Source organism: Nerophis lumbriciformis, linkage group LG06 (genome assembly GCF_033978685.3).
Source record: "Nerophis lumbriciformis linkage group LG06, RoL_Nlum_v2.1, whole genome shotgun sequence".
Classification (NCBI taxonomy): domain Eukaryota; kingdom Metazoa; phylum Chordata; class Actinopteri; order Syngnathiformes; family Syngnathidae; genus Nerophis; species Nerophis lumbriciformis.
Window position 1 is genome coordinate 27,853,735 of NC_084553.2, and position 26,304 is coordinate 27,880,038.

General features: G+C 38.6%; 1 protein-coding gene across 2 annotated transcripts in view; it reads left to right on the forward strand.

Annotated features, from left to right (window-relative positions):
* The window catches only part of cpne7 (copine VII), a 112,751-nt gene extending 91,840 nt beyond the window's left edge, over positions 1-20,911 (forward strand). For both annotated transcript variants that reach the window (XM_061964028.1, XM_061964029.1), the window contains 5 exons: positions 2,517-2,571; positions 9,874-9,925; positions 12,475-12,608; positions 16,201-16,437; positions 19,913-20,911. In XM_061964028.1, the coding sequence (XP_061820012.1) occupies positions 2,517-2,571; positions 9,874-9,925; positions 12,475-12,608; positions 16,201-16,437; positions 19,913-20,065 (631 nt within the window). In that variant the 3' untranslated portion in view covers positions 20,066-20,911. The remainder of the gene's footprint in view (positions 1-2,516; positions 2,572-9,873; positions 9,926-12,474; positions 12,609-16,200; positions 16,438-19,912) is intronic.
* The last annotated feature ends 5,393 nt before the right edge of the window (positions 20,912-26,304 follow it).

Genomic DNA, 26,304 nt, shown 5'->3' on the forward strand with positions numbered 1-26,304 from the left:
TTATAAATGTATTATAGATCTCCTGAAAATGTGCCAAATCTGCTCGGTCAAAAGTATACATACAGCAATGTTAATATTTGGTTACATGTCCCTTGGCACGTATCACTGCAAAAAGGTGCTTTTGGTAGCCATCCACAAGCTTCTGGCAAGCTTCTGGTTGAATTTTTGACCACTCTTCTTGACAAAATTGGTGCAGTTCAGCTAAATTTGTTGGTTTTCTGACATGGACTTGTTTGGTTGTCTAAAATGATGAGAAGTGACTAGAACTGAAGTCAATCGGTATTTCACCTAAGTTGGACACTTAATCAATTTCCCTAGCTTTGTGTGTGTTGGGTGTATAACTGTTGTTTCTTTATATTTTTTCCACGCATTCAGTAATACTTAGCTGAACTCCTGTGTCTGATGACACCATCCGACAGCTTGACCATAAATCGAAATGTACCAATCGCTCAAAAAAGTAAACAAAGTTTTTACCTAAATTTTTGGACGTCCTCTGGTGAGCTATGGGGTGGTGGATCCAAACATTCGCCGCAAGACAGCCAAAGAATCCGGGTCACGGCACCAATTATTAAAATTCTCCCTTTTAGAAAGACAGAGTCATCCCAGATTCTTTAATTCTAAGGCTGTTTAAAATGATGAGAGGTGACTAGAAAATAAGTTTAACAATTTATTCTACAAAATATAGGAGTAACTATAAACAACAGAGATACCAGACCTGGAGGGAGAGCGAACAAGCTATTAAGAGGTTTAAGCAGTCTCTCTAATGGCTGCCAATCTTCCCAGGCTTTTTTGTCTTCCCGAGTTGCCACCCTTCAACATGAAACTGAAACTTAACTTAGCGTGTGTGCTTAGAGCACACACATTCTTCTCCATGGCTTTCTTTACAGGTCTGTACCTCATGACATCATTAATAATGATATATGTATGTGAGCGTGCATAATTAACACAGGGTGTCTTCATTGTGTTTATCTCCTTGTGGTAGAATAAAGGCCATTTATTAAAGGGGAACTGCACTATGAATATTAAACAAATGCAATCAAAAGTCCGCTTGCAATGGAGCCTGTGTGAGCAGTTCAATTCTGCCTATAAAGCCCCTAACAAAACATGTGCAATTGCGTTGGTGTCGTCCTCACCAGTTCCAGGTCCTGAAATGGCTGTCAAAGTGTCCCAACTTGTCGGGGTATATTCTCATCCATTTACCTTTCAGGTGAGAAGCATGATTTATGACCTAGAATAAACTTAAAGGGAACAAGGAGGCGAGGAAGCAGCAGACCACTCGATGATGTAAACATAGGGACACAAGCTTGTGATCACGGCGCTGTTATAAATAGTTTGTCTGCTTAAGCGCAGTGGTCCCCAACCTTTTTGTAACTGCGGACCGGTCAACGCTTGAAAAATGTGTCCCACATAAAAAAATACAATCGTGTGCTTACGGACTGAATCTCTGCAGACTGTATTGATCTATATTGATGTATAATGTAGGAACCAGAAATATTAATAACAGAAAGACACAACCCTTTTGTGCGAATGAGTGTGAATGAGTGTAAATGGGGGAGGGAGGTTTTTTGGGTTGGTGCACTAATTGTAAGTGTATCTTGTGTTTTTTATGTTGATTTAATTTATTTATTTATTTATTTTTTTTAAGAATTTTTTATTATTATTTTTAAACTCTTGTGCGCCGCGGTACCAATCGATCCATGGACCGGTACCGGGCCGCGGCTCGGTGGTTGATGACCACTGCTTTACTGCTTATAATAACAATATCAATAATGCTTGGTTAATATTCAAGTCAGGAAATGTAAATTGAATGTTGTTGGTGCTTTTTGAATGGTTATTTATCAGATTTTAAGGGCGGAATAATGGAGCTCGCATTGGCTCCACTGTAAGCAGACTTTAACATTTATTGAATATTTAGAATTTAGAATGCATAAAAAATTCAAATCCGTCCGTCATCATGTCTTTCATAATGATTGTGAACGATAGGCAACATTTTCAAGAAAGTGCAGTTCCCCTTAAAGGCATTCCTATTCTGCCAAAAAGGAGGGAAATTATTTCCCTAACAGTTGGCATGACATGCATCACTTCAGAAGATGATGCAATATTTTGTATCAGGTGAACTCAAAGTTCATCTCTTAACTTGTGTGTTGACCAAAAGTCTTCATCTTGCCACTGTTATACTGTCCCTCCTCGCCTGATAATAGGCGCCCTGTGTTACATTAATAGCAGATCATCTAAACACACCAGGGAAAGTGGAGAGGATAAATACTTGAGAGCTGCTCTTTCACAAAAGAAGCACAGCTGCTGCCTGCGGGGACCGTGGGAGAAAGTTCAAATTGTAATTCAGGCTTTTAACATTCATGAAATGCAAACAAGCGGGAGGTTTGACCTTGGAAATGGAACAGATGGATAAAGCAAGAACATGTTTGAGATGACTGTCTAAAGCTTGCACACTGTACTCACTATACATTAATAGTGTACTGTATACGTGAGTGATGACTTTTCTATATTGTTTGCAGTGATAAAAGATTTTCAGCTTTGGGGTTTGGTGCCAGAATCCCTCCAAATTACGAGGTGAGTTGTGTTCTTTGTCTTTCTGTATTTCATTGACCTTCACATCACGCAGAATTATGCAAGCTCAATTCTGGTGCACTTTCAAATAGCCAGGAAGTGCACATTTTGATTTCCATTAAGAAAAACATTTATGAGATCACACTTAAAACTAATTATCTTGTCGATTTTTTAATCATTGGATCCTTACCTTGAAATATCAAGTGGTCCTGAGAAAATACTGTATTGGGTTGTGGTAATAATGGGCCCTGCGGTAGTGATGCTGAATTTACATTCCATTCAAGATTATATTTGTTTAAGCAAATTGGACTGACAACTGCAGGCCTTTAATGACGGCGCTACTTCTGGGGAGTAGTACGACTTAAAGAGAGAGAGGGAGATGTCTGGGCAGACTCACGCACATTTTTTATTAGATACGAGGACCCAATTGTCACTTGTAGGGACAACCCATTTTTAAAGGATTGGACATTTTGAAACACAGCTTGGTTAGCATTTACACTCAGATATGTAAGTAATGTTTTCACCATAACTAATTAAAAAAAAAAAACTAAGCTGTGAAACTATTACACATTGTATGCATAATTCACACAAACTCCAATTAGATTTGTGGGGCGAGTACAATAACAAGTATATACACACGTTATACAAGTCTAACAAATAAGTATACTCGTAAGGATAAGTTAAAGTCGGAATGTAATAGCAAAGGTTTATTGAACCGGTTACAATTGGAAACGTCAGCTGTTTCCATTCGCATTATTTAGCGTGTCCTAAAAAAACATATTTAATCCCACTCGTTTTCAAAGGCTCACTTCCTGTGTTTATCATGTTGGAAGGGACATACAGAAGTAGCAAAATATGTTGTATTAAAAGGTGTTCATGAAAAACATATAAATACATACTTTTTAAGATGTCATTCATAACGGGATTATTTTTAGTGCTGGCAAAGTATTACATCTTTTAATCTGATCAATCACAGGGTTGCTAATCACCATTAGATCTACTTTATTTTAAAACTCAAACTCAAGAAAGAAGGGAATATACTGTATATGTACTTAACATGTTTATTTAACACTTTAACGTCATGTTCATGTTAACAAAACATGTGCAATGGTAACACTACGTGGACAAACTGCCCAAAATGCATTGCCAGAGACTATTCAGGGACTTTAAAGGGGAACTGCACTTTTTGGAATTTTGCCAATCCTTCACAACCATTATGAGAGACATGTAGACACAAGTTTAGTTTCATATAGAAATCGGCTCTTTCTTGGTGCCTGGTAAGGCAGCTAATAGGAGCAATCCATTCTACCTCTAAATCACTTTATACATGCATGCATTAAAAAAACGTCAACAATACTTCATTAACATGTATATTAACCAAGCTGTGGTGACATTGTTATTGTAACAGAGAACACTGAGGAACTCTTTTTCTAGCGTAGTAACACATCAGATTACAGTATCTCTGAAGTATTAGCCCACATTTAATGTTTTGTTTAGCTCAACAGCGCATGTACGATGATGTGCTGCATGTATCATGATCAATAGTATAGTGACTTACTCAATGGACAGTTGTCCGTTTGGTCCAGCTTGCCGGGGATGTGTCCAGTTGATTATGGTAAACAATCCATTAATTTGGCATAGGTTGGCTCAAAGTTCCAGATTTGCAGAGTGACCATGTTGCACTCTTTTGGCTTCCGTCTGCTCCAACGTTTCAGCCTCTTCTTCGTACTTGCTTCTCGAAGCAGCAGTTCATCCTCCGTATATTTAGTTTCAAAAAGACAAGGTTGTGAATCCTCATGTGTCCAAAAGTAGTCGTCTTCGTTGTCTATTACCAAGTCTGCCATGATTAGAAAACACGCTCACTTTTGATTCCCGGAGTAGGAACAAATTTGTTGCAGGAAGTCAGAAGTGCGCTGGTTTGGAAACGGATATAAATGCGCCAAATAATTAGTTCCGGCTGTGCATAAAACGACCAAAATACAGTAAATACTGACCATATTACATATTGTTATGATCGTGTCTCTTACTACATTATATATATACTTGCAGTGTGCATATAAAACATTGATGGAGGGTTTTGATGTCGTTTTAGAGGGCTTTGAAGGCTACAACGGTGACTCCCATTAGCCGCATCTTGCAAGTGTTTTTTAAATCTTTTTTAAAATCCTAACAAAAAAAAGACGTGTGTGTGATTGTGAACGAAGTCAAGTTCCCCTTTAAGTCATTCTGTGCTGCAGATGGGTTAATTGAGGTTTTTTTTTTTTTTTTTTCATCAGATTAATATTGATTGATTTTTTTCTGATGACCGACTGATATCAACATTGACATTGCACTTGATAATCACACACCTCCACCCTCAATTTGGGCTAACAGTATGAATCTGCAAAATAAAATAAAAAAGATGTAAAACTGAAAAAAGAAAGACATGACACTAAATCTTTCCGGCTTTCCAGATGTAGGTTTGTGTTGCTGTTAAGTACAGTATGTGCATACAACAAATAATTGCCAAGCAGCACATGATCGATCAGCTGCTATGCCCAAAGTGTCAAATTGGTCAAACTATTCTCATCTGCATCTTAAATTGTCAAAAACTGTTTGCAGGTGTTTTTCTAAGGCAAATGCTGACATAACTCCTGATGTGTATGTAAATGGAACCAAGCTTGAAGTTGTACAGCGATGTTGTTAACAACAAGCATTATAAAAATGTGAATAGAATAAAATACTACCGGTCGAATTTTAGATACATTCGAAATAACTTAAGTTTTGACTCTGCAAAATGATATCAAATACAATGATCATGCCACATACTACCTACTATAACAACTTGGGCATCGGAATGCAAGTCCACATTAAAGCCAGTGGAAATTGCCTACCAGCAAGCTCTAAAAGTCTCAGACAAAAAACCCAGCACACGCCATCATTGTAACATTTTAAAGAATCATGAATTGCTGAGTTGAGAAAATATAATAAATTATGCAGATGCTTCCTTAGTGTACACGATTCTCCATTAATTAGCTCTACCTTCACTAAAAGACAAACTTAAATTGATCGACTAGATCAGGATCTAGAGGTGACTTTCTGGTACCATTCCGAAAAAGTGCTTTTAGGCAGTCAGTTTTTTCATATCAGGATATGGATATGTATATGGATATGGACAGAACCGGCCCTAACCAATCTGGCGCCCTAGGCAAGATTTTAGGTGGCGCCCCCCCACATCGGCAGTGAAGTGTATATACTCACAAGAAACCGAATAGCTTTGTCTTTGACCTTTTTTTTACTTAAAGAAAGCAAATTAACAATCAGGATAGTTAACAAGATAAAAAAAAATATGAATAAATAAATGAATGCAAAAAAAAAAAATGAATATATGAAATACAATATTTTTTACATACATATTGCTTAATTAACATTAATGATGTGCACTTTAACAACTAGGCTTACAACTATACCTAATATATAAAGGGGTGGAAAAGTGACTATTACCTGCAGGGCAAACATTAGCTAACCAGAAGGCAATAACAATGTAAACAAAAAAGCTGTAAAAATGTTGTAACAAATAATATTTCTATTGTATAGGCTTTACTTTGCATTTTAATTAACGTGGGATTATTTTTTGTATTTAGAAATAATAGTACCAACTTTTTGTTTTTATTTCTCCAACATTTGTGGCACTGGCGTGGCGCCCCCAGATGGACGGTGCCCTTAGCATTTGCCTATACGGCCTATGCCACGGGCCGGCCCTGGATATGGAACACGATACTAAGTGCCGTGTGGAACACGATACTAAGTACCGTGTGAGACTTACAACCTCTTACCTCTTTCAATACGCATTTAAACCTGTAGTTACTTGAAAATCGAAACTGCACTCACTTCAATCTTAAAATCCACTGGTTGTGTTGTGTTATCACATGTAATTGATAACTGTATTTTAATATAGGGGTTGTTTTTTTTGGGTGGGGATGTTGCTGGTGATGAACCAGTCTTGTGACCCTGCCTGCCTACATACACTTTGTTATGTATGCAAAAGTTGTGAAATAGTGCATGCATAATCACAACTATGTATGCTAACCTGTGCAATAATACCTGCACACGCACTTCAGTGTGTGCAAAGTAATTCACACCTGCACTTTACAAACTTGTGAATTAGCACTTTGTAACGGGCAATGTGCAATTCTCTTCTTGTATATCTTAACACTCAAGCACTTGAGCAGTGTAGCACTTAAGCGCTCTTACATTTAAATTCAACTTTCTATGGTCATTTAATTGCTGTTCTGTAATTTTTAATTGGGTTTATTGGTTCCTAATTGGGTCAGTCTCGGAGGACTGTTATCAGAATCAGAATTAGAATTAGAAATACTTTAATAATCCCCGAGGGGAAATTAAGATTTTCAGCACAATCCCATTCAAGAGCAGACAATTTACAAATTACAGGGAGACAGAACAGGATCACTGACGGGTCTGCCAATTTCCGGCGTCCCTTACAAAAAGGCTGACAAACAGGTAAACGCTGGGGAGGTAGGGGCGTGAGAAGAAAAAAAAAATCAGTCTAAGCCTGAGAGAGGGGCTCCATACTGAGGGCAAGGAGAAAAAAAATAAAAAAATAAAAAAATGGTCAAAAGACCATTACAAAGGCAGATTAAGCACGGTAGTAACGGTCATGAGAAAATCACCCTCACTGTTAAGATTCTGAACAAATGACACGGCTATCTGCATTTTAATTTATCTAGCTGACCGTCGTAATTGTGACACGCTGTCACATTTACTTCACTTATTAAAAAAGACACGGGTAGATGATACCCAGCTTGGAATAATCACAAATAAGGTAGCAACACCACACAACATTTTGTAACACAACAATATTTCCTCCTCAAAAGTTGATCAAAATCACACGCACTAATAAAAGTCAGTGTCAGATTGAAGTGAGGGTGCTTTACTCATGACCGCCACTAGCGCGCTGCATCTACCTATGTAATGGTCTTTTGACCTATATAGTACACACTACACAGACACATATATATCAGTAGCTGTCAATACACAATATATCCTCCAGTTCACCACGCAAATACATCCGCGTGCAACATAAACTCACACCAATTCCTAATGTTACAAAATACACACCCACCTAACATGTTAATTGATTGTATTGATTTATATTACATATTTGATATGATATATCATGTAAAAGGTCTGTGCTCTGCACATGCATGCCATACATAAATATTATTTCCAGCTGAGTGTAATTGTAATGAATACAAACACAGTGCTGGATCGGTGTGCTCTTTACAAGATGATGACATAACAACTGCATTGTACCTCGCACTGCAATAAAGTTGACTTGTTTAAGAATGAAAAAAGCAGGTGTGGATAAAAGACTTCCCTGCTGTGAGATGTTACATCATGTTTGTAGTGTACAACCTCTTGCGCGAATAAAAAAATGCATTTTTTAACATTTATTTACACCAATTAGATATAGTACCAAAAAGAGTACCGAGGAATACCAGAATCAATAAGGAATATCGATATTGGTATCGGTATTGATAAAATCCTAATGATATACATCCTTAGTGTATAGTTCTAACTTATATCTGTCAGTAGACTTCATATGGAAGCGCTAAAACTACAACATGACTGGTGGGGAGAAGACGCAGTCAAAGTGGAAGCACGTAAATAGGACCGCCCACAAAACGGCGTATCCTGAAGACACGGTCAGAAGGCGGCTTGAAGATTATCTGTAAAACATAATCTATGCAAAATATTGACCAAAGAACCACCATTACATGTTATGTAGACCACAAGCAGGTGTTTTAAATGTAGCAAAACAATCATAATGTGACCCCTATTGACAATTCCTAGATTTTTCTTTAAAACAGTCATTTTCTGCTCCTAGAATTATTTTCTCTCTGCTTGAATTCAGCTTTTTCATATTGTAGTATTGTCTGTTTTCTGTATATATTCTAAGTAAAACAGGGTTATGTGATTACACGGCATTTTAAAAAACCTCAAGTGGGACTAATTACTTTAATGGCACTAGGCATCGGTCAGATTGAGCTCGTGTGAAATAAAGTAGCGCAGTGGAACACCCGAACAAGCGACCATTACTGATGTCATTTGTCACACTTGTGCATTACTGATGGTATTAGTCACACCTGTGCAGTGCGTGAGAGAGGACTGCAGATAATAAATCTGCATGATTTATAATAATGTCTTCCTCTCATATGTATACACATTTTACATTCATGTTTTAATTGATTCAAGACCATACAGCAAACCAGCTGGAGAAGAAGAGGTAGTTGTCTGTCTTGGTTTGGCTGCTTGTTTGAGGAAAAGAACAGTTTCTCAGTGTGGAAGGGTTAATTTGCCAATGAAACAGCTTTGAATGAAACACTGCCAATCTGCCATGTGGATGATGCAAGTAGATTATTAATAGAATAGGAATTAATGCAGGTCCATTCTGTGTAAAAAGCTAAATGCAAGAAATCGCTGTTAAATGTCACACACAAAGCAAATTCAGTGACTGATATTTTAATATACATCTATTGATGATATGTGCTGTAAAACCTTTAGTTACAGTTCCAAAGTGCAGCCAGTCCTAATGCAAAGGTTATTTTGAGGAAATCTAAAACTTGCAGTATTTTACCATTAATTGCCGTGAAACCTAAATACAAAGTTTGTAATATACTCTAACACAACAGAATGTTTGTCATTTTAAACACACAGTGAACACATTGTACTAGCAAATTGTTCAGTAATATTCATAATACAACCTTCTAAATGACTAGATTCTCGCAAGGATTATTTCCTCACCACACTGCTAATTGTTCTAGCAGGGCAGCATGGTGGAACAGAGGTTAGTGCATGTACCTCACAATACGAAGGTCCTGAGTTCAGTCCCGGGCTCGGGATCTTTCTGTGTGGAGTTTGCATGTTCTCCCCGTGACTGCGTGGGTTCCCTCCGGCTTCCTCCCACCTCCAAAGACATGCACCTGGGGATAGGTTGATTTGCAACACTAAATAGGCCCTAGTGTGTGAATGTGAGTGTGAATGTTGTCTGTCTATCTGTGTTGGCCCTGTGATGAGGTGGCGACTTGTCCAGGGTGTACGACGCCTTCCGCCCGAATGCAGCTGAGATGGGCTCCAGCACCCCCCGCAACTCCGGAAGGGACAAGCGGTAGAAAATGGATGGATGGGATGGAAGCTGCCCAAAGGCAAATCATTTTAGCCAAACTTTTTCTTTAATTGATGTAAAACGTTGTAGTCTTGTTAAGGAAATATGAAATTACTGTTGTTCTTCTTATTTTTTCAAAGGTGTCTCATGACTTTGCTATCAACTTCAGTCCAGAAGATGATGAATGTGAAGGTAAGAATACATTGTTTTGTCAAAATCACTGTGCTACTCTTTGGAAAAAATCCTGATTAAATGCACTGCGGAGTTATTTGATAGACTGTGGGGAAAATTGAAGATCATATGCTTACTTAATAATAATAATAAAAAATACCACCCCTACCCCCAAAACTAAACCCAAAAAACAACCACTCAACCAATCAACAAGATTATTTGTGAACGATTTAACAATATAGAAATAAAACCTATATAAGACAGTACAATTATGTAGACAAAACAATCCATCCTATTGTCATTTTGAGCTAAATAATACTGGCTCAACTTCCCATAGTTGACTTCTTTGAACCACGAACTAGTTGAGGTCACAGCGGTCTACAGAGAGAGTATGGACAACTTGGTTCCAGAGTTGGTCCCAAACACGGTGCCCTGTAGTCACGTGAGGAGCTTTTGACCAATCAGAGAGAGTATGGCCAGACAATCTCTTAAATTAACAAGTCGTCCATGTTCTCTCTATAGACCGCTGTGTTTGAGGTGAGTCTACATCACCTTTACAGTTTACAGCCAAGACGAGCACCCCATCCTCAAATCCCTTCACTGGCTCCAAGTAAAACTCAGAATTGAGTATAAGGTCTTCCTCCTCACCCATCAGTGCATCCACAGATCTGCCCCCTTTACCTCCAGGAGCTCCTCACCCCCCAGACCATTTCACGCACCCTCCGTTCAACATCCACGCAAACCCTCGTAACACCAAGGACTAGGCTCTGTACCATGGGCGATAGGGTTTTCTTTGCTGCTGCCCTAAGACTGTGGAACACCCTCCCTGAGCACCTGAAGGCCCCACAGACTACAACTGCTTTTAAAAAGAGCCTTAAGACTCATCTTTTTAGAAAAAGCCTTCTGCTAATTTCGTTTTTTTAGATGTTTTGTGTGTTTTTAACTACTCTTGTATCCTTTTAAACTGTGTAGCACTTTGAGATTGACAAACGTAAAGTGCTTTACAAATAAAATGTATTTACCGTATTTTTCGGACTATAAGTCGCAGTTTTTTTCATAGTTTGGCCGGGGGTGCGACTTATACTCAGGAGCGACTTATGTGTGAGATTATTTACCCATTACCGTAAAATATCAAATAATATTATTTAGCTCATTCACGTAAGAGACTAGACGTATAAGATTTCATCGGATTTAGTGATTAGGAGTGACAGATTGTTTGGTAAACGTATTGCATGTTCTATATGTTATAGTTATTTGAATGACTCTTACCATAATATGTTACGTTAACATACCAGGCACGTTCTCAGTTGGTTATTTATGCGTCATATAACGTACACTTATTCAGCCTGTTGTTCACTATTCTTTATTTATTTTAAATTGCCTTTCAAATGTATATTCTTGGTGTTGGGTTTTATCAAATAAATTTCCCCAAAAAATGCGACTTATACTCCAGTGCGACTTATATATGTTTTTTTCCTTCTTTATTATGCATTTTCGGCCAGTGCGACTTATACTCCGGAGCGACTTATACTCCGAAAAATACGGTATTATTTTTTCCATTTTGCCTCAAGATACAATTAACAATCAATTTTAACCATCAATTAGTCCACCAATATGCTTATTTTACATGTTTCAGCAGCCTATTTGTGTAAGTTTGAAGGACAATTCAGTTTCAAAGCAGAATTATTTAGTACGTGACTGACTAACAGTAGTCGTCCCTCGCCAGGTCACGCTTAAAATATTGCCGCTTCACTACAGCACAGATTTTTTTTTAAACTTAAAACTTAAAAAATCAAACATTAAAAGAAAGTATATTCTACAGGTTTTTGGCCGAAATTAAGTGTATTTATCTTATTTTCAAGTATAATGTTGCCGCGATCGATTAAGATATTCACCAAGCGGGACTTCCACTACCGGGTTAAGCGTGAACTGTGCTTAGAACAACACAAGCGGCTAATCTTGGCGCTTTTTCCAATGACCAACTGTGGCAGAATAACTTTTTGATGGACTTCCTCTTCAAACCCTGCCTCGTCAATAACGCGTCTCCACATTGGTGAAACAACAGCGCGACATACACAACTTCCGGCTAACAAGATGGTATTAACTATCAGCTAACAGCAGCTGTCCGGGCAAAGTGGAAATAAAATGAATGCTAACACGGAATGCTACAACAGTCAAGCTGACCGGATTTTTGCAGAACAACACGTTTCAGCATGTCAATGCCCAGTTCTATTAATTCACCAATTAATAATGAACGACTGTATTGTTTTCATGTCTACACTCTCTACTGACCCAGGCAAGCCACAACAATAATTAGCTGCCTCCATACATTGATTAGCAGTTAAACCTTCAGTATGTTGGTTTGTGTCTCTAGGTCCTGCCCTTATTTGTCATAATGGAAACACACTTCTGTTCCGTTTTAAATCTTTACAACAACACAGTAAAGGCTTCATCTGACAGCTCCCCACCCCCACCCCCACACACTTTTCACCTTCTTGTTGGCTGACGGATGTGGGAAAGTGTATTGCCGGTTTTTTCTAAGCTACGCATGTGTCTCTGTGTTTGATCAGAGATCCAAGGAGTGGTTGAGGCATACCAGAACTGCCTTCCTAAAATCCAGCTGTACGGCCCCACCAACGTTTCCCCCATCATTAACAGGATAGCCAAGCTGTCAGCCGGCGACGGCAACATTAAAGACGCTTCTGTGAGTGTCTCCCTCTCTTTACGTATGATTTCATGTTACTGAGCTTTGTTGTCTTGCCTCTCACTATGTCCCTCGAGTGAACAGCCTGCGGGTTAACTCGCCGTTTACAGTAATGGCGCCTATAGCACTGAGAAGAAGCAACCCAGCATGAATAAAAAAACAAGCATTCTTTATCATAGAATTACCGCCATACAATAATGCTTCATTTTCTTTTTTCTCAGCAAAATAGCTCAGGTGTATTTTACAAGGCCAATAGTGCTAATGAGCACTGTGCTCTGGTGGTCTTATCTCACTTTAGCATCAACCTTTATATGGCATTATTATTTACCGATCAGTGTGAATGCTTATTTTCGTAATGAGGCTCTCAGGCCAATTACACCCAATAAAAATATCAACACTTTTGTTTTTTCTCCCATTTTGCATGAGCTGAACTCAAAGAGTACATTTCTATGTTCACTAAAGGGCTATTCCTCTCAAATATTGTTCACACATCTCTTCAAATCTGTGTTAGTGAGCACATCTTCACCCACCTCTCACATGTGGCTTATCAATATGCTGATTAGACAATTTCTGCACAGGTGTACCCTAGGCTGGCCACACTAAAAGAACGATCTAAAATGTGAAGTATTATTGTATGGGGTCGGAAAACCAGTTAGTACATTATATGTGAAACCACCATTTGCTTCATGTACCATATGCACTAATGGGACAGAATTGCTAAATACATCATTGAATAAATAGATTAAATGTGTCAAATACAATTTGGGGCAGCACGGTGCTAGAGGGGTTAGTGTGTCTGCCTTACAATACAAAGGTCCTGAGTAGTCGTGAGTTCAATCCCGGCCTCGGGATCTTTCTGTGTGGAGTTTGCATGTTCTCCCCGTGACTGCATGGGTTCCCTCCGGGTACTCTGGCTTCCTCCCACCTCCAAAGACATGCACCTGGTGATAGGTTGATTGGCAACACTAAATTGGCCAGAGTGTGTGAATGTTGTCTGTCTATCTGTGTTGGCCCTGCGATGAGGTGGCGACTTGTCCGGGGTGTACCCCGCCTTCCGCCCGATTGTAGCTGAGATAGGCTCCAGCGACCCCAAAGGGAATAAGCGGTAGAAAATGGATGGATGGAAATACAATTTGAATGTAATATATACATGTGTTATTAAATGTGCAAATGTATATAAATGTAAATGTAATTTTTTATATTTAATAATTTCTTTAATCATTGGGTTTAATTATTTAATGATTTAATTATTTCACAAATCAATTAATAAAAGATTTAATAATTTAAATAATATTTTAATGGACCTATGCGTCAGCACTTCATGAATTAATTTCATCCGTCAAACTTAGCCATCAAAGTCATTGGGCAGATCCTAACACCTGATTGGTTACCCGGAACTTCCACTTGTTCAAATAAGCGGAAATATCTTGTGCTGCGTTCCTGTTACCTCTGAAGTTGGAAGTCGGAGCTGGGAATGACCTCACAGCCGAGTTGTGAGCGTTCCAATTACGATGTCGGAAATCAAGATGACCACATCCACGCAAAACTATTTGTGGGTTTGCCTTGTCTGAATACAAACATGTTTTGGGAAAATATGCACTCTTTCTGCAACCTTCAAACACGGTAGATGAAGAGAAAACACAAGCCGCTATTGCTGGCAATGTACAACTTATTTGTACACCACGTTAAATAAATGCAGCTTACACTGACCTTACCATGTATAAATGTACAACAATACATTGTTCATGGCTGATTTGGTGCGACAATAACAATTCAGAAGTGCTAACAATAGATTTTATAGAAGCGGATATCATTGTTTACATCCAGAGCAGCCATCCTTAAAACGACCTCGGGGGTGGAGAGAGTGCTCCGACCTCGAGGGGCGTTCCAGTTGAAATTTCGACTAGGAACTCAGAAATTCCGACATCCCAGTACAAATGGAACGCACCATCTTGGTCTGAAAGTGTGTCAATAACTCAAACAACTTCCATAAAATTCCTCTACTTTAACAGCTACCTGCTCTGGGTCAGCACTTCTTGCTGCTTTGACATATTCCGCCAACTTCCAAAAAACTACAAGTATATCCTCCTTAGCCGCCATGTTTTGGAAGGCTTCCTAAGTTCCAGGCTTCAGACCAAAGCAATCATTGGAGTAGATTTGTGTTAGCCCCGCCTACTGACTTTGATGGGCGAGTCTGACAGATAAATATAAATTAATTAAGTGCTGACACACACATGTAAAGGAAATAATAACATTAATTATTATATTGTGAAATAATTAATTGAATCATAAAACAATGCAATCTGTGATTAATTTAATCATGAAATAATGAAATCTATAATTAAATTATTTAAATTATTAAATACTGAAACCATTATTTTAATGATCAAATAATGAAATGCACTTTTACATTAAATCAAACATTTATGTATTTAATTCAAATTATAATGAATTAATTATACATTTGGTTAATTAAAAATGTATTTATCAAAGTTTGTATTTTGACCTACCATAATCCAGAGCATTCCGATCATACTAAATGGGTGACATGTCAGGTGGGTATGCTGGCCATGCAAGAGTGCAATGTTTTCAGCTTCCTGCAATTGTGTACAGACTCTTACAACATGGGGCAGTGCATTATAATGCTGCAACATGAGCTGACGTTAATGGATGAATGGCACAACAATGAACCTCAGGATCTGGTCACGATATCTCTGTGCATTGAGCATGCCATCTATAAAATGCACCTGTGTTCGTCGTCCATTACATATGCCTGCCCACCCTCCATCCACTACGCTGATATCAGCAAACTGCACCCCCACACGAGGCCAGACACGGTGTCTGCCATCTGCCAGTGAAAATCTTTGGTTAGATGCTGAATGAGGAGGTCCTACGCTGTTGTGGTTACATGTGGTCTGCGGTTGTGAGGCGGGTGAAACGATGTACTGCCAAATGCTCTCTGGACCTGGTTTATGGTAGGGAAATGAACAATCAATCCACTGCTCTAGTGCACATTACTGCAGTCAACATGCCTAATGCACACACCCTCAACACTTACAACATCTGTAGCGGTGTGATAAAACTGCACATTTGGCCTTTTATTTTGGCCAAAATATGTCACACCTGTGCAATAATCAGGCTGCCTAGTCAGCATCTTGATATGCCACGCCTGTGAGGTGGATGGGTTATCTCTGCAAAGGAGAAGCGCTCACTATCACAGTTTAAAAATAATTGTCCACAACATTTGAGATAAATATCATATTTGTTTACATAAAACAAGTTTTAGATATTTTAATTCTGCTCATGAAAGATTGTAGCAAAAAAAAGTTTTTCACATTTTTTGTTGAGTGTATTTATAAAATGTCCACACGTTTAGGTAACAATGCCAACCTACTTATAAGTAAAACAAAACTACATGTTGATGTTCTGCAGATGTTTCCATCCTTGCATTTAATTTTGGTTTTATACTGCTGCTATTTTGGATACCACTTAGTTAAGAGTACTCTTCCCCACTTAACCACGCATAACCACATGCTGCTGTTTAATGAGGCTCGTGACAAAACTAATAGAAAGACTCTCCATCTTCTCACAGCGCTACCACATCCTGCTCATCCTTACTGATGGCGTGGTGACGGATATGGCGGACACACGTGAAGCCATTGTGCGTGCCTCCTATCAGCCTCTCTCCATAATTATCGTTGGCGTCGGCAATGCAGACTTCACAGACATGCAGATCTTGGATGGAGATGACGGTGTTCTACGCTCACCGAAGGGCGAGCCGGTCCTTAGGGACATTGTGCAATTTGTGCCCTTCAGGGATTTCAAGACGGTTAGTCAACTCAGCCAAGGACATTATGTTTTCTTGAACATATGTTTGTCTTTTCATGTGCTACTTAAATTATCCATACACAAAGAGTTGTATCAGCTTGGCATGCAGCATTTCTATATGTGATTGTGTAGGTTTGTGGAAGCTTACACATTTGTGTATGTCTTCTTCAGTACTGTATCTTACAAAGGTGAACACTTCACGTTTCAACAAGCATTTTATTATATCTTCTCAAGGAACAACACTATAGAAATGAAACCTGGAGATATTAGTACACACATTTTATAGCAATACAGACTGATATGAATAATATTCAATAATCAACCTGTACAACGCTAAAAATCCCATGTCCAAGAGGATTAAGGCAGTGCTAGATAACAGTGGTACTTACTAAATGTTGACACAATTTATACATGTTCAATGTGACGTGTAGTGTACTCACTTGTGATACCATCCATTTAGGCTATGTCCATACGGACGCAGAGATTTAAAAAAAGGCCCCTCCCGTAATGTTCCCAAGTAAGGTACACGCCTGCACAATTGCGCACTGCTCATACGTCATCTGCGCACAGCAAATCTATGCTGCGCACGAAATAAATTCGAAACAACATAAACAACAATTTATTGTGTATGATTTTGCAATGCAACTCTGTGAGTGGCAAGTGACAACAAGCGAACACTACAGATAAAACAATATTTGTCAACACTGTTAAATTATTGTGAAGTCTGTCAAGACGCTTTAAATAGGACAAGGACGCCCATCGATCACTTTAACTGTTTATTGTCGGCCGTAACCATACCAAAAAACATTGACAAATAATTACTATCTACCAAAACTGGTAATTTTTTTTGCCATACAAATGACGTCAAAACCAACTCTCTGTCACCTCAACAGAAGCCGCTCTCTTTTTGTCACTTGCGCCAACATACACACTCATTAGACTCAGCTGCTGATGCATTTAGAGCCACACAAACAGTCGGATAACTCCAACAACACACATAAACTGTGAATGCCAGGTCATTACACTATACTGTCGCTCACACACAGCCAATCGATGTCATTAACAGCGTGCTATGCGTGCTAGTCAGCTTATAGCTTACAGTGTAGCAGAGTTATGGGAGGTAAATGCTTAAAATTCACACTCCCCTATCAGAAATGTGCTTATATGACTATCATTTATTAAGAATGTTAATTTATGGATTTTAATCATGGAATGCTGTTTCTAGATTACATAAATGCTAATAGAAAGGTGTAATGATATATTTTACAGACCGAAAAATTCAGGAAGGTACACTTTATCCCATGCCTACATATCATTGTGCAAATTGTGAATATTTTAAGGGGAACTAAATGTAATCTCTGAAAGAGGTACACATTATTTCCAAAGCAGGACCTCCCACCCAAACACACACAACTAGTACATAGCTCATGAAAAACAAGATATTTTTTTGTTGTTTTCACCTTAATTGAGCCAAATCACCTATATTAGAACATAATCTAATGGAAATGACTGCTGCCATTTGGTTTAAAGGGGAACATTATCACAATTTCAGAAGGGTTAAAACCATTAAAAATCAGTTCCCAGTGACTTATTTTATTTTTCGAAGTTTTTTCTAAATTTTACCCATCACGCAATATCCCTAAAAAAAGCTTCAAAGTGCCTGATTTTAACCATCGTTATATACACCCGTCCATTTTCCTGTAACGTCACATAGTGATGCCAACACAAACAAACATGGCGCATAGAACAGCAAGCTATAGCGACATTAGCTCGGATTCAGACTCGGATTTCAGCGGCTTAAGCGATTCAACAGATTACGCATGTATTGAAACGGATGGTTGTAGTGTGGAGGCAGGTAGTGAAAACGAAATTGAGGAAGAAACTGAAGCTATTGAGCCATATCGGTTTGAACCATATGCAAGCAAAACCGACGAAAACGACACGACAGCCAGCGACACGGGAGAAAGCGAGGACGAATTCGGCGATCGCCTTCTAACCAACGATTGGTATGTGTTTGTTTGGCATTAAAGGAAACTAACAACTATGAACTAGGTTTATAGCATATGAAATACATTTGGCAACAACATGCACTTTGAGAGTGCAGACAGCCCAGTTTTCATCAATTAATGTATTCTGTATTCATCCGCTCTCTTTTCCTGAAAGCTGATCTGTCCAATCCAGTTGGAAATGCATCTGCTTTGAGTGTCGCAGGATATCCACACATTCTTGCCATCTCTGTCGTAGCATAGCTTTCGTCGGTAAAGTGTGCGAAACAAACGTCCAATTTCTTGCCACTTTCGCATCTTTGGGCCACTGGTGCAACTTGAATCCGTCCCTGTTCGTGTTGTTACACCCTCCGACAACACACCGACGAGGCATGATGTCTCCAAGGTACGGAAAACAGTCGAAAAAACGGAAAATAACAGAGCTGATTTGACTCGGTGTTTGTAATGTGTTTGAGAAAATGGCGGATTGCTTCCCGATGTGACGTCACGTTGTGACGTCATCGCTCCGAGAGCGAATGATAGAAAGGCATTTAATTCGCCAAAATTCACCCATTTAGAGTTCGGAAATCGGTTAAAAAAATATATGGTCTTTTTTCTGCAACATCAAGGTATATATTGACGCTTACATAGGTCTGGTGATAATGTTCCCCTTTAATAATAAGACATTTAACTTGTTATGATGTCAGATTTTGGACAGGTGTGATGCTGGTGTGGCCAAAGTGTACACGTCTGATGTTGCTCACATATGGTCCACTGAATGCTGAGGGAGTTTGTGCGTTTGCTCACACACCTTAAAAATTAGGGTGAACATGTGAACAAAAGAAAATCTCTGTCCAAATGAAAACACATACACGAGCTTCCATGCAGATGTTGTCCAGTCAAAGGCCCGAAAAAATCCACAGCTGACTTACTCACACATTATAACGCCTCTTTTTATGAATACAGTGAAATAATAGATTAGACATTGACACTCTTTATTGCTTAAATGACACAATTATCTTTACACTTATATGGACGCAGGAATCATCAGTGTGTTGTAAGGCACAACACTTGTGAGTCAATAACAATGTTCTCCTGTTAAATAAGATAAAATGATATAAAACATTTTCAGTTCTATAATCTGTTGCCAAAGTATCGGATCTGGCCTGAGGCCAAAGTATCGGCGGCTAAATAGTTCATCGTGACATCCCTGTTAGTTTAATATATTTCGTACTGTCACTGGTGTAATAAAAATGGTTGCTGCAATGTAAGATACTGTATATGAGCCAGCCTATGCTTTTTCTCTTCCCTCCAACATGGGTGAGTCTGAGTTAGAATAATTGCACAGCTTGCTTCGTCACCGCTGTGATTGACAGGTAATCCCTTCAGGCTCTAAACCTGGAGGACACTCTAGTTTATTGGGAACTGCTCAGGTAAAGCAGTAGAAGAAATAAACAGATGTCTCACCATTGTTCAATACCTGTGTCGTAGGCTTCACCGGCAGCCTTGGCCAAGTGTGTCCTGGCAGAGGTGCCCAAGCAGGTGGTGGAGTACTACAGTCATAAGGCCATCCCGCCTATGTGCCCAGTGAGGGACCTGTCCACGCCCATCCTCAGCCCGGTTGCCACCAGCCCGACAGAATAACTACAATAAACCCATCCTGGGGACCAAGCTGTGACCGCAGCACCTGTCCAGCAAACAGATCATTCTTTGAGGATGAGACAATCTTGTTAGCCATCTATTCCACTTCTACAAAAAGCATTCTGGACAATTCACTAGGAAGTGAAAGTTATATTTCTCTGCTCAGTGTGGATTCAGCACATCTCCCTGGCTTTTGCAAACAAACCATCCCAGCTGTATCAGCATCTGAAGGATTACTTTTCTTTGCCTTGACTTTGTGCATGCCAGCCAATCTGTCACCCATTAATCACAGACAGAGGATTGATGTTCTTCACTGGCTTGGATATTGAGCCTCTTATTTTCGTCTTATTTGTAGTATCTGTTAAACAATGTATTGCAAAAACACAAGCAATCGGGTTCCCGTAAACTCATCACAATTGTGGGTTTGCCACATTGATTTGTTATCACGTGGTTGTTATGCATTTAGGAGCACAGTGTATTAATCACATTTCTATGACGATGATAGGGTTTCAGTTGCTCTGTTTCATATTATTCTCTATTTACTGATTCTCTTCTTTAACAGACATCAAGAGGTAAATAATAAGAGATCAAATTTCTCTCCCTCTAGGAGTTTGCGATGGCGCCAATTTAATTAGGTGTAACCTTGCAACTTTGTCCAATACCCGCAATTTTCTCACATAATTTGTCCAATAGAATTATTCTCGGAGCAGCGCTGTCTAATCAAAACTTACGTTTGTTTTTTGAGTGGATGAAGCAGGAACAACAACTTTTAACAATACTCACACCTCAACACTCTTTATTGCTTAAATGACGCAAGTATAGGTCAGACCTACTTCCTGTTCACTAACCCTTCTGTGTAATGTAGTATATATATATATATATATATATATATATATATATATATATATATATATATATAGCAAAACACTACTGTCCTGACTTCTTAGTAAACATATACTTTTGTATTTTTAAAAACTTTACTTTTTATTTAACCAGAGTAAGGCAATAAAGAACATATTTTAATTTGCAATGCTGACCCAGCAAAGAGGCAGAATATACATGACAAATATGTTGAAGTGTGATGATAATCTTAATTGTATTTTATTTACCAACGAAAAATAGCGCTATAGATCACTATCAACAGTTCACAAATGCTATAACATGCAGGGATAAATGTGTTGGAACACACTGTTAATGTTTGTTTAAGATGAACAAACAATGTTTAAGTGTAAAACATACACAGAGAATGTCTGCAACTTGTGGCTGACAGAGCAGACAGCGGACAATAAGGAAGCTTTGGAGGTGTTTCTATCTATATTATAATTCATTATTCCTATTAGTTTAATTAAAACAGTACAATAATTTGATAGAGTTATTTGCTTTTACTGCCATCACCCAGACTTATAATATATCTATATTCTTATAGACTTATATAAAAAGAGTAAAACACACATTTGTTTTCAAAATTTTTGTTGAAATCCTGTGCTTTTTTAGGTTAAGAAACTTAAAACATTCATCCATCCATTCATTTTCTACTGCTTGTCCCTTTTTGGGGTCACGGGGGAGGGGAGCTGGAGCCTATCACAGCTGCACTCAGGCGGAAGGCAGCGTACACCCTGGACAAGTCGCCACTTCACTCTTACAACACTGATAGCATTGTTTTCAAATCACAAGTTTATTCGATGTTATATAAAAAAGACTTAAAACATTACAGAGCCTTGTATGTGAAATCCTGGAGAGACTGCATTTTGATATTTTTGGTAAGCTGGTTTGAGGCAGTGGCCTGAAACACACCACCTTAAGGGCGAGACAAATACAAACATGACTTTTTAGATTATTTGCCCAAATATCAAGTAATACCCATGTCTGGGAAATTTTGGTTTGAGCTGAGATGTCAGAAATTGTGTCTTTTAGCAAAGCCATTTGGGTCCACTTGGCATTGACCACTCTCTCTTCCCTTCCTTTCTCCCATGTTCTTCGTTCACAACATACGGTACTACACAGGACCACTATAATGTCAAAGCCAAAAGCAAGGCATAGTTGCAGTATTATTGTCACACACATCATTACACCACTCAACAACACAGAATAAAAGATTGTTAGTCGTTCCTGTTGTGTCTCCTGACCTTGCAAGAAAGCTCCGTAGACTGATCCAAGGCTGAGGTTTATAAAGTCTTGCCTTCAGGGCTAATGCTGTTCATTTACTTTCCTACACGTTCCTCTGTAGAAACAAGACTTGCGCTATAGTTTTATGGGTGAGACCTTTGTTTTAACATACGACATGCTCAGTGTATCGCTCACCGATGACTCAATATGGGCAGCCTGAACAGTTATTTCATTTGCACAAGACATGACAGCCCTCCAAAACCCACTGCTCGGAACAGGGCTGTTTAGAAGGGGTTGTTTAATTCTTGATGCTTGAGGAAGAGCCATTTTATTAAGAAACATTGGAACTGATTTTATCTGTGAAAAAATGTATGTCTCCTTTAAAGGGGTCATATGACTTTTTTTTCTACATTTAAAAGACTTTTTTGTGTTCTATACAACTTGTAATGGTGGTTCTTTGGTCAAAATTGTGCATAGATTATGTTTTACAGACCGTCTTCAAGCCGCTTTCTGACGTCTCTTCAAGAAGCGCCATTTTGTAGTCAGTCTTATTTACGTGCCTCCACTTTGACAGTGTATTCTCCCCGTCAGCCATGTTTTAGTTTTTAGTGCTTCCATAACGAGTCTTTTGACTGATATAAGTTAGAACTATACACTACTTTGTAATAGAATCGGCAACAACTGAGGAGGCATGTGCATGTACGAGTCAGTCTGCTCCACAACAAGAAGATAGAGAAAAATAAGGATTTTATTTAGTACAGCGCGGACTACAACGGCGGACTAACGCAAACCTCATCGGGTAAATATCTACCATATATGGAAATGTTCGCTGACCTCACCAATTTAAAAAAAACGGCACAAATGGGGAAAATTCCAAACGGCTCGTTTGGAGGAAGTATGAAGGAAGGCAAGATTGTTGTATAAATATCTCCACAATGCCTCCATGGTTTGATTTCAAATTTCCAGGATTTATGCACATCTCAAATACACAAAAACAAGTACCAATAGGTAAGAAAAGTTTGTTTGCAAAATAACTCCTCTTTAAAGCATGTTTTTAGGGTGTTGCATTGAAGCAAAGGTGACAAAAGTATTTTGTGACACAATCTGTGGAAAAAAGGTGGAAAAGCAATGATATAATCTAGTTTATGATAGGTTTTCAATTGTCTCTGATATTGATGTGTTATGGATCCTTCAGAAGTGTCCAGAATTGCTCCCTCATCAACATCTGCCATAAATGTCCTTATTTTGAAGCTATTTTTAAAGTTGTTTCAGACATGTACTGAAAGCACACTATTAAGCAGCAGCATAAACACAATCAGTAAATGTTAATGCATTGTAGTCTATACATAGTGTGTGCCTATAAGTAAAAGGGTAAGACAAAAAAGGGATTTAGTGTAGTACATTTTCAAATAATATAAGATAGTTTTCATTCACACCTTGATTAATAGGCTGCCACCAAGGTGCCAGGCTGCTCACCATGAGCAGTTTGGGCCAAAAATGCAATGCTGCAGAATATATGGCTCTCTGGGATTGAACCAGAAACTCTGATTACAACATGACATGTATACCTCCTCAACCATGACGCACAAAAGGTGAAATGTGCTTGAGTCATTCAACATTTTTCACTTTCAAAAGGATCCATCTTGGGCTTAAAATGTGTTTTGTCTCTTGTGAAATGAATTATTTTGCTATCCAAATTGAATCTCTGTTTGCTGTATTTTGCATAACAATATACGATAGCCTCCGTTAATGATAGTCACTTTGTTTCTTTTTTTACGCACGTATACAATTCACAATGGCAAGATATAGTAGTATTTTGTACAAAAAGTGAAGCATAGATTTGTAGAAAATGTATATTTACCGGTACCTGATTTTTTAGTAGCCCTTTGTAATGCAATGAATCATACTTGGTAGTGTATTTACACCATATACACATTATATTCTAATATTATCATAAACAAACAGAATGTTATAATCCTAAATAAAGATAATAAAGTGCGGGGCAAATGCACTGTAATGTCCGAAACACACAAAAAATATCAACATGCAACTTGAAATGTCCAAAACACACACACACACACACTGCCAAAACACATGCAATTTCACAAAACACAATACACAAGTGTTGGGAAAACGTGCAACAATATCCAAAACACACAGAACCCCCCAAAACACATGCAACTTGAAATTCGGGAAAACCCAGCAGACATACGATAAAACCGGGAGTTTGTGTACCACTAAGAAATAGATCCCAGATATATTAATACGTATATTGTGCCTCTGATGCTGTTGTCCATTGGAACAATGCGTCAATGTGGCCGCTGTGTTGAGCAGGGGGAAGCCGTGTCTATTTACTGCATTAGTCAACTGAGACAGAGGTTGATAATAATGATCAACATTTTGGTGCCAGTAACACCAATGTTGTTTTGGAATGTTTTCTATTCCATCCATCCACTTTCTACCGCTTGTCCAATAAATAAATATCAAGAATAAAACGAAGATATTTTCAAGTAATCATTTGAAAATTCAAATAACATCCGATTCCAAATGAGAAAGGTTTTACACCGCTACAGAAAGAAAAAGATGAGAGTCAGACAAATAATTCTTCCAGAATTGTATAGCTTTTGGGAATGAGAGAGGAGGGAGGGGAGGCATTTGTGCAAAATGTCCTGTCTCCTGGGAGGGGGAGAGAAAAGAAGATGGGCGAATACAAAGTATAAATGATTGTGGACATGAATGATTGGTTAAGCATTGGGTAATGCAGTTAATACAACTTCAATCATAAAATAAACCCATTTGGAGTGTAACCTTTTGACCAAAAGACAAATACAACATAGATTAATGATCGCCAACATCACAGCAATTTTTGTCCTATTCATGAGAAGTTTGGAGATATCCCCAGCAAGACCCCAGAACACGTACAGGGTCAAAAAAATGTCTTTTCTTAGGACAAAAAACAGACCAATGCAGATAAGACAAAGCCACACACACAAACTCTTAAACTCAAATCGTGATTTTGGACAAGAGATTACTAAAATATAAATTTTGCCTTTACATCACGCTTGACAAGCCTGTAGGCGGCATCTAAGTATTCATAGGTCTAAATAAGCTCTACCAGTGGTGATATAGGGATTTAGAAAAAACTGAATAAAGTAAGCGTATTGAAAAAGTACATTTCATATATTTATTATACTATTTTTAAACAATATTATAGAGCTACCAATTTATTGACTTGTGTTTTCCCCGTATTGCATGTGTATTAGGGGATTATGTGTGTTTTGGACAATGTTGCGCGTTTGCCCTGTCGACCACTGTATAAAACACCCTGAATACTTACCCATTTACCAATAACAGATTGAATTGTTTTTGGAGGTTGTTGAACCACGACTACAGATTTTTGTTTGCACTAAGTTTCTGGAAAATACTATAGCCCTATTCCACACTTTTTGTATAATTTCCTACTATTTCTTTTCTGTAGACATTGCCTGCTGGGTGGATGCACACACACGCACACAAAGGAACCCTAATGTTCATCTGGATAGCTTATATTTTATTCCACAAGTGTTGTGGTAATTGCTTTGCACACTGTACCTGCTGAGCGCTTCAGCTTTTTCTTTTGTTTATACGATGCATGTTTGTTTGAAAAGCCAATTTGGCCGGAAACCGAGCTGCCACTACATTTACAGCTATTTCTTTCTGTCACACACACGCAAACACACATTCACCTTGGAGGCACAAATATTACAGCGACTTTGATTTGTCCTTTGGCCAGCTCCCCCGGCTCCCCCTGCACGCTATTGACTGATGGATGCACATCCCACACAAACACAACCGTGCAGCGTGGTTGGACTGTCTGAACTGTTTTGAACAAGTAAACTGGAAGAAGAAAAGAGTAGATCACACAGGGAGGACTATTGATCCTATGGACCTCGATATGAACTTGTACCAATGTAAATGATACTGAGGGGAGTTTGGCCTGGTCTATAAAAAACAGCTTCATGCAACATCAACAAGATGCAAAAATGGGAAAGAAAAACAACACAGCTGGAGTATACAGCAATCAAACATTCGACAAAGAGCTTGTTTTGTGTGCATCATGAATAATCATCTCGGCATGTCAGCCGCCGCTGTGTAAA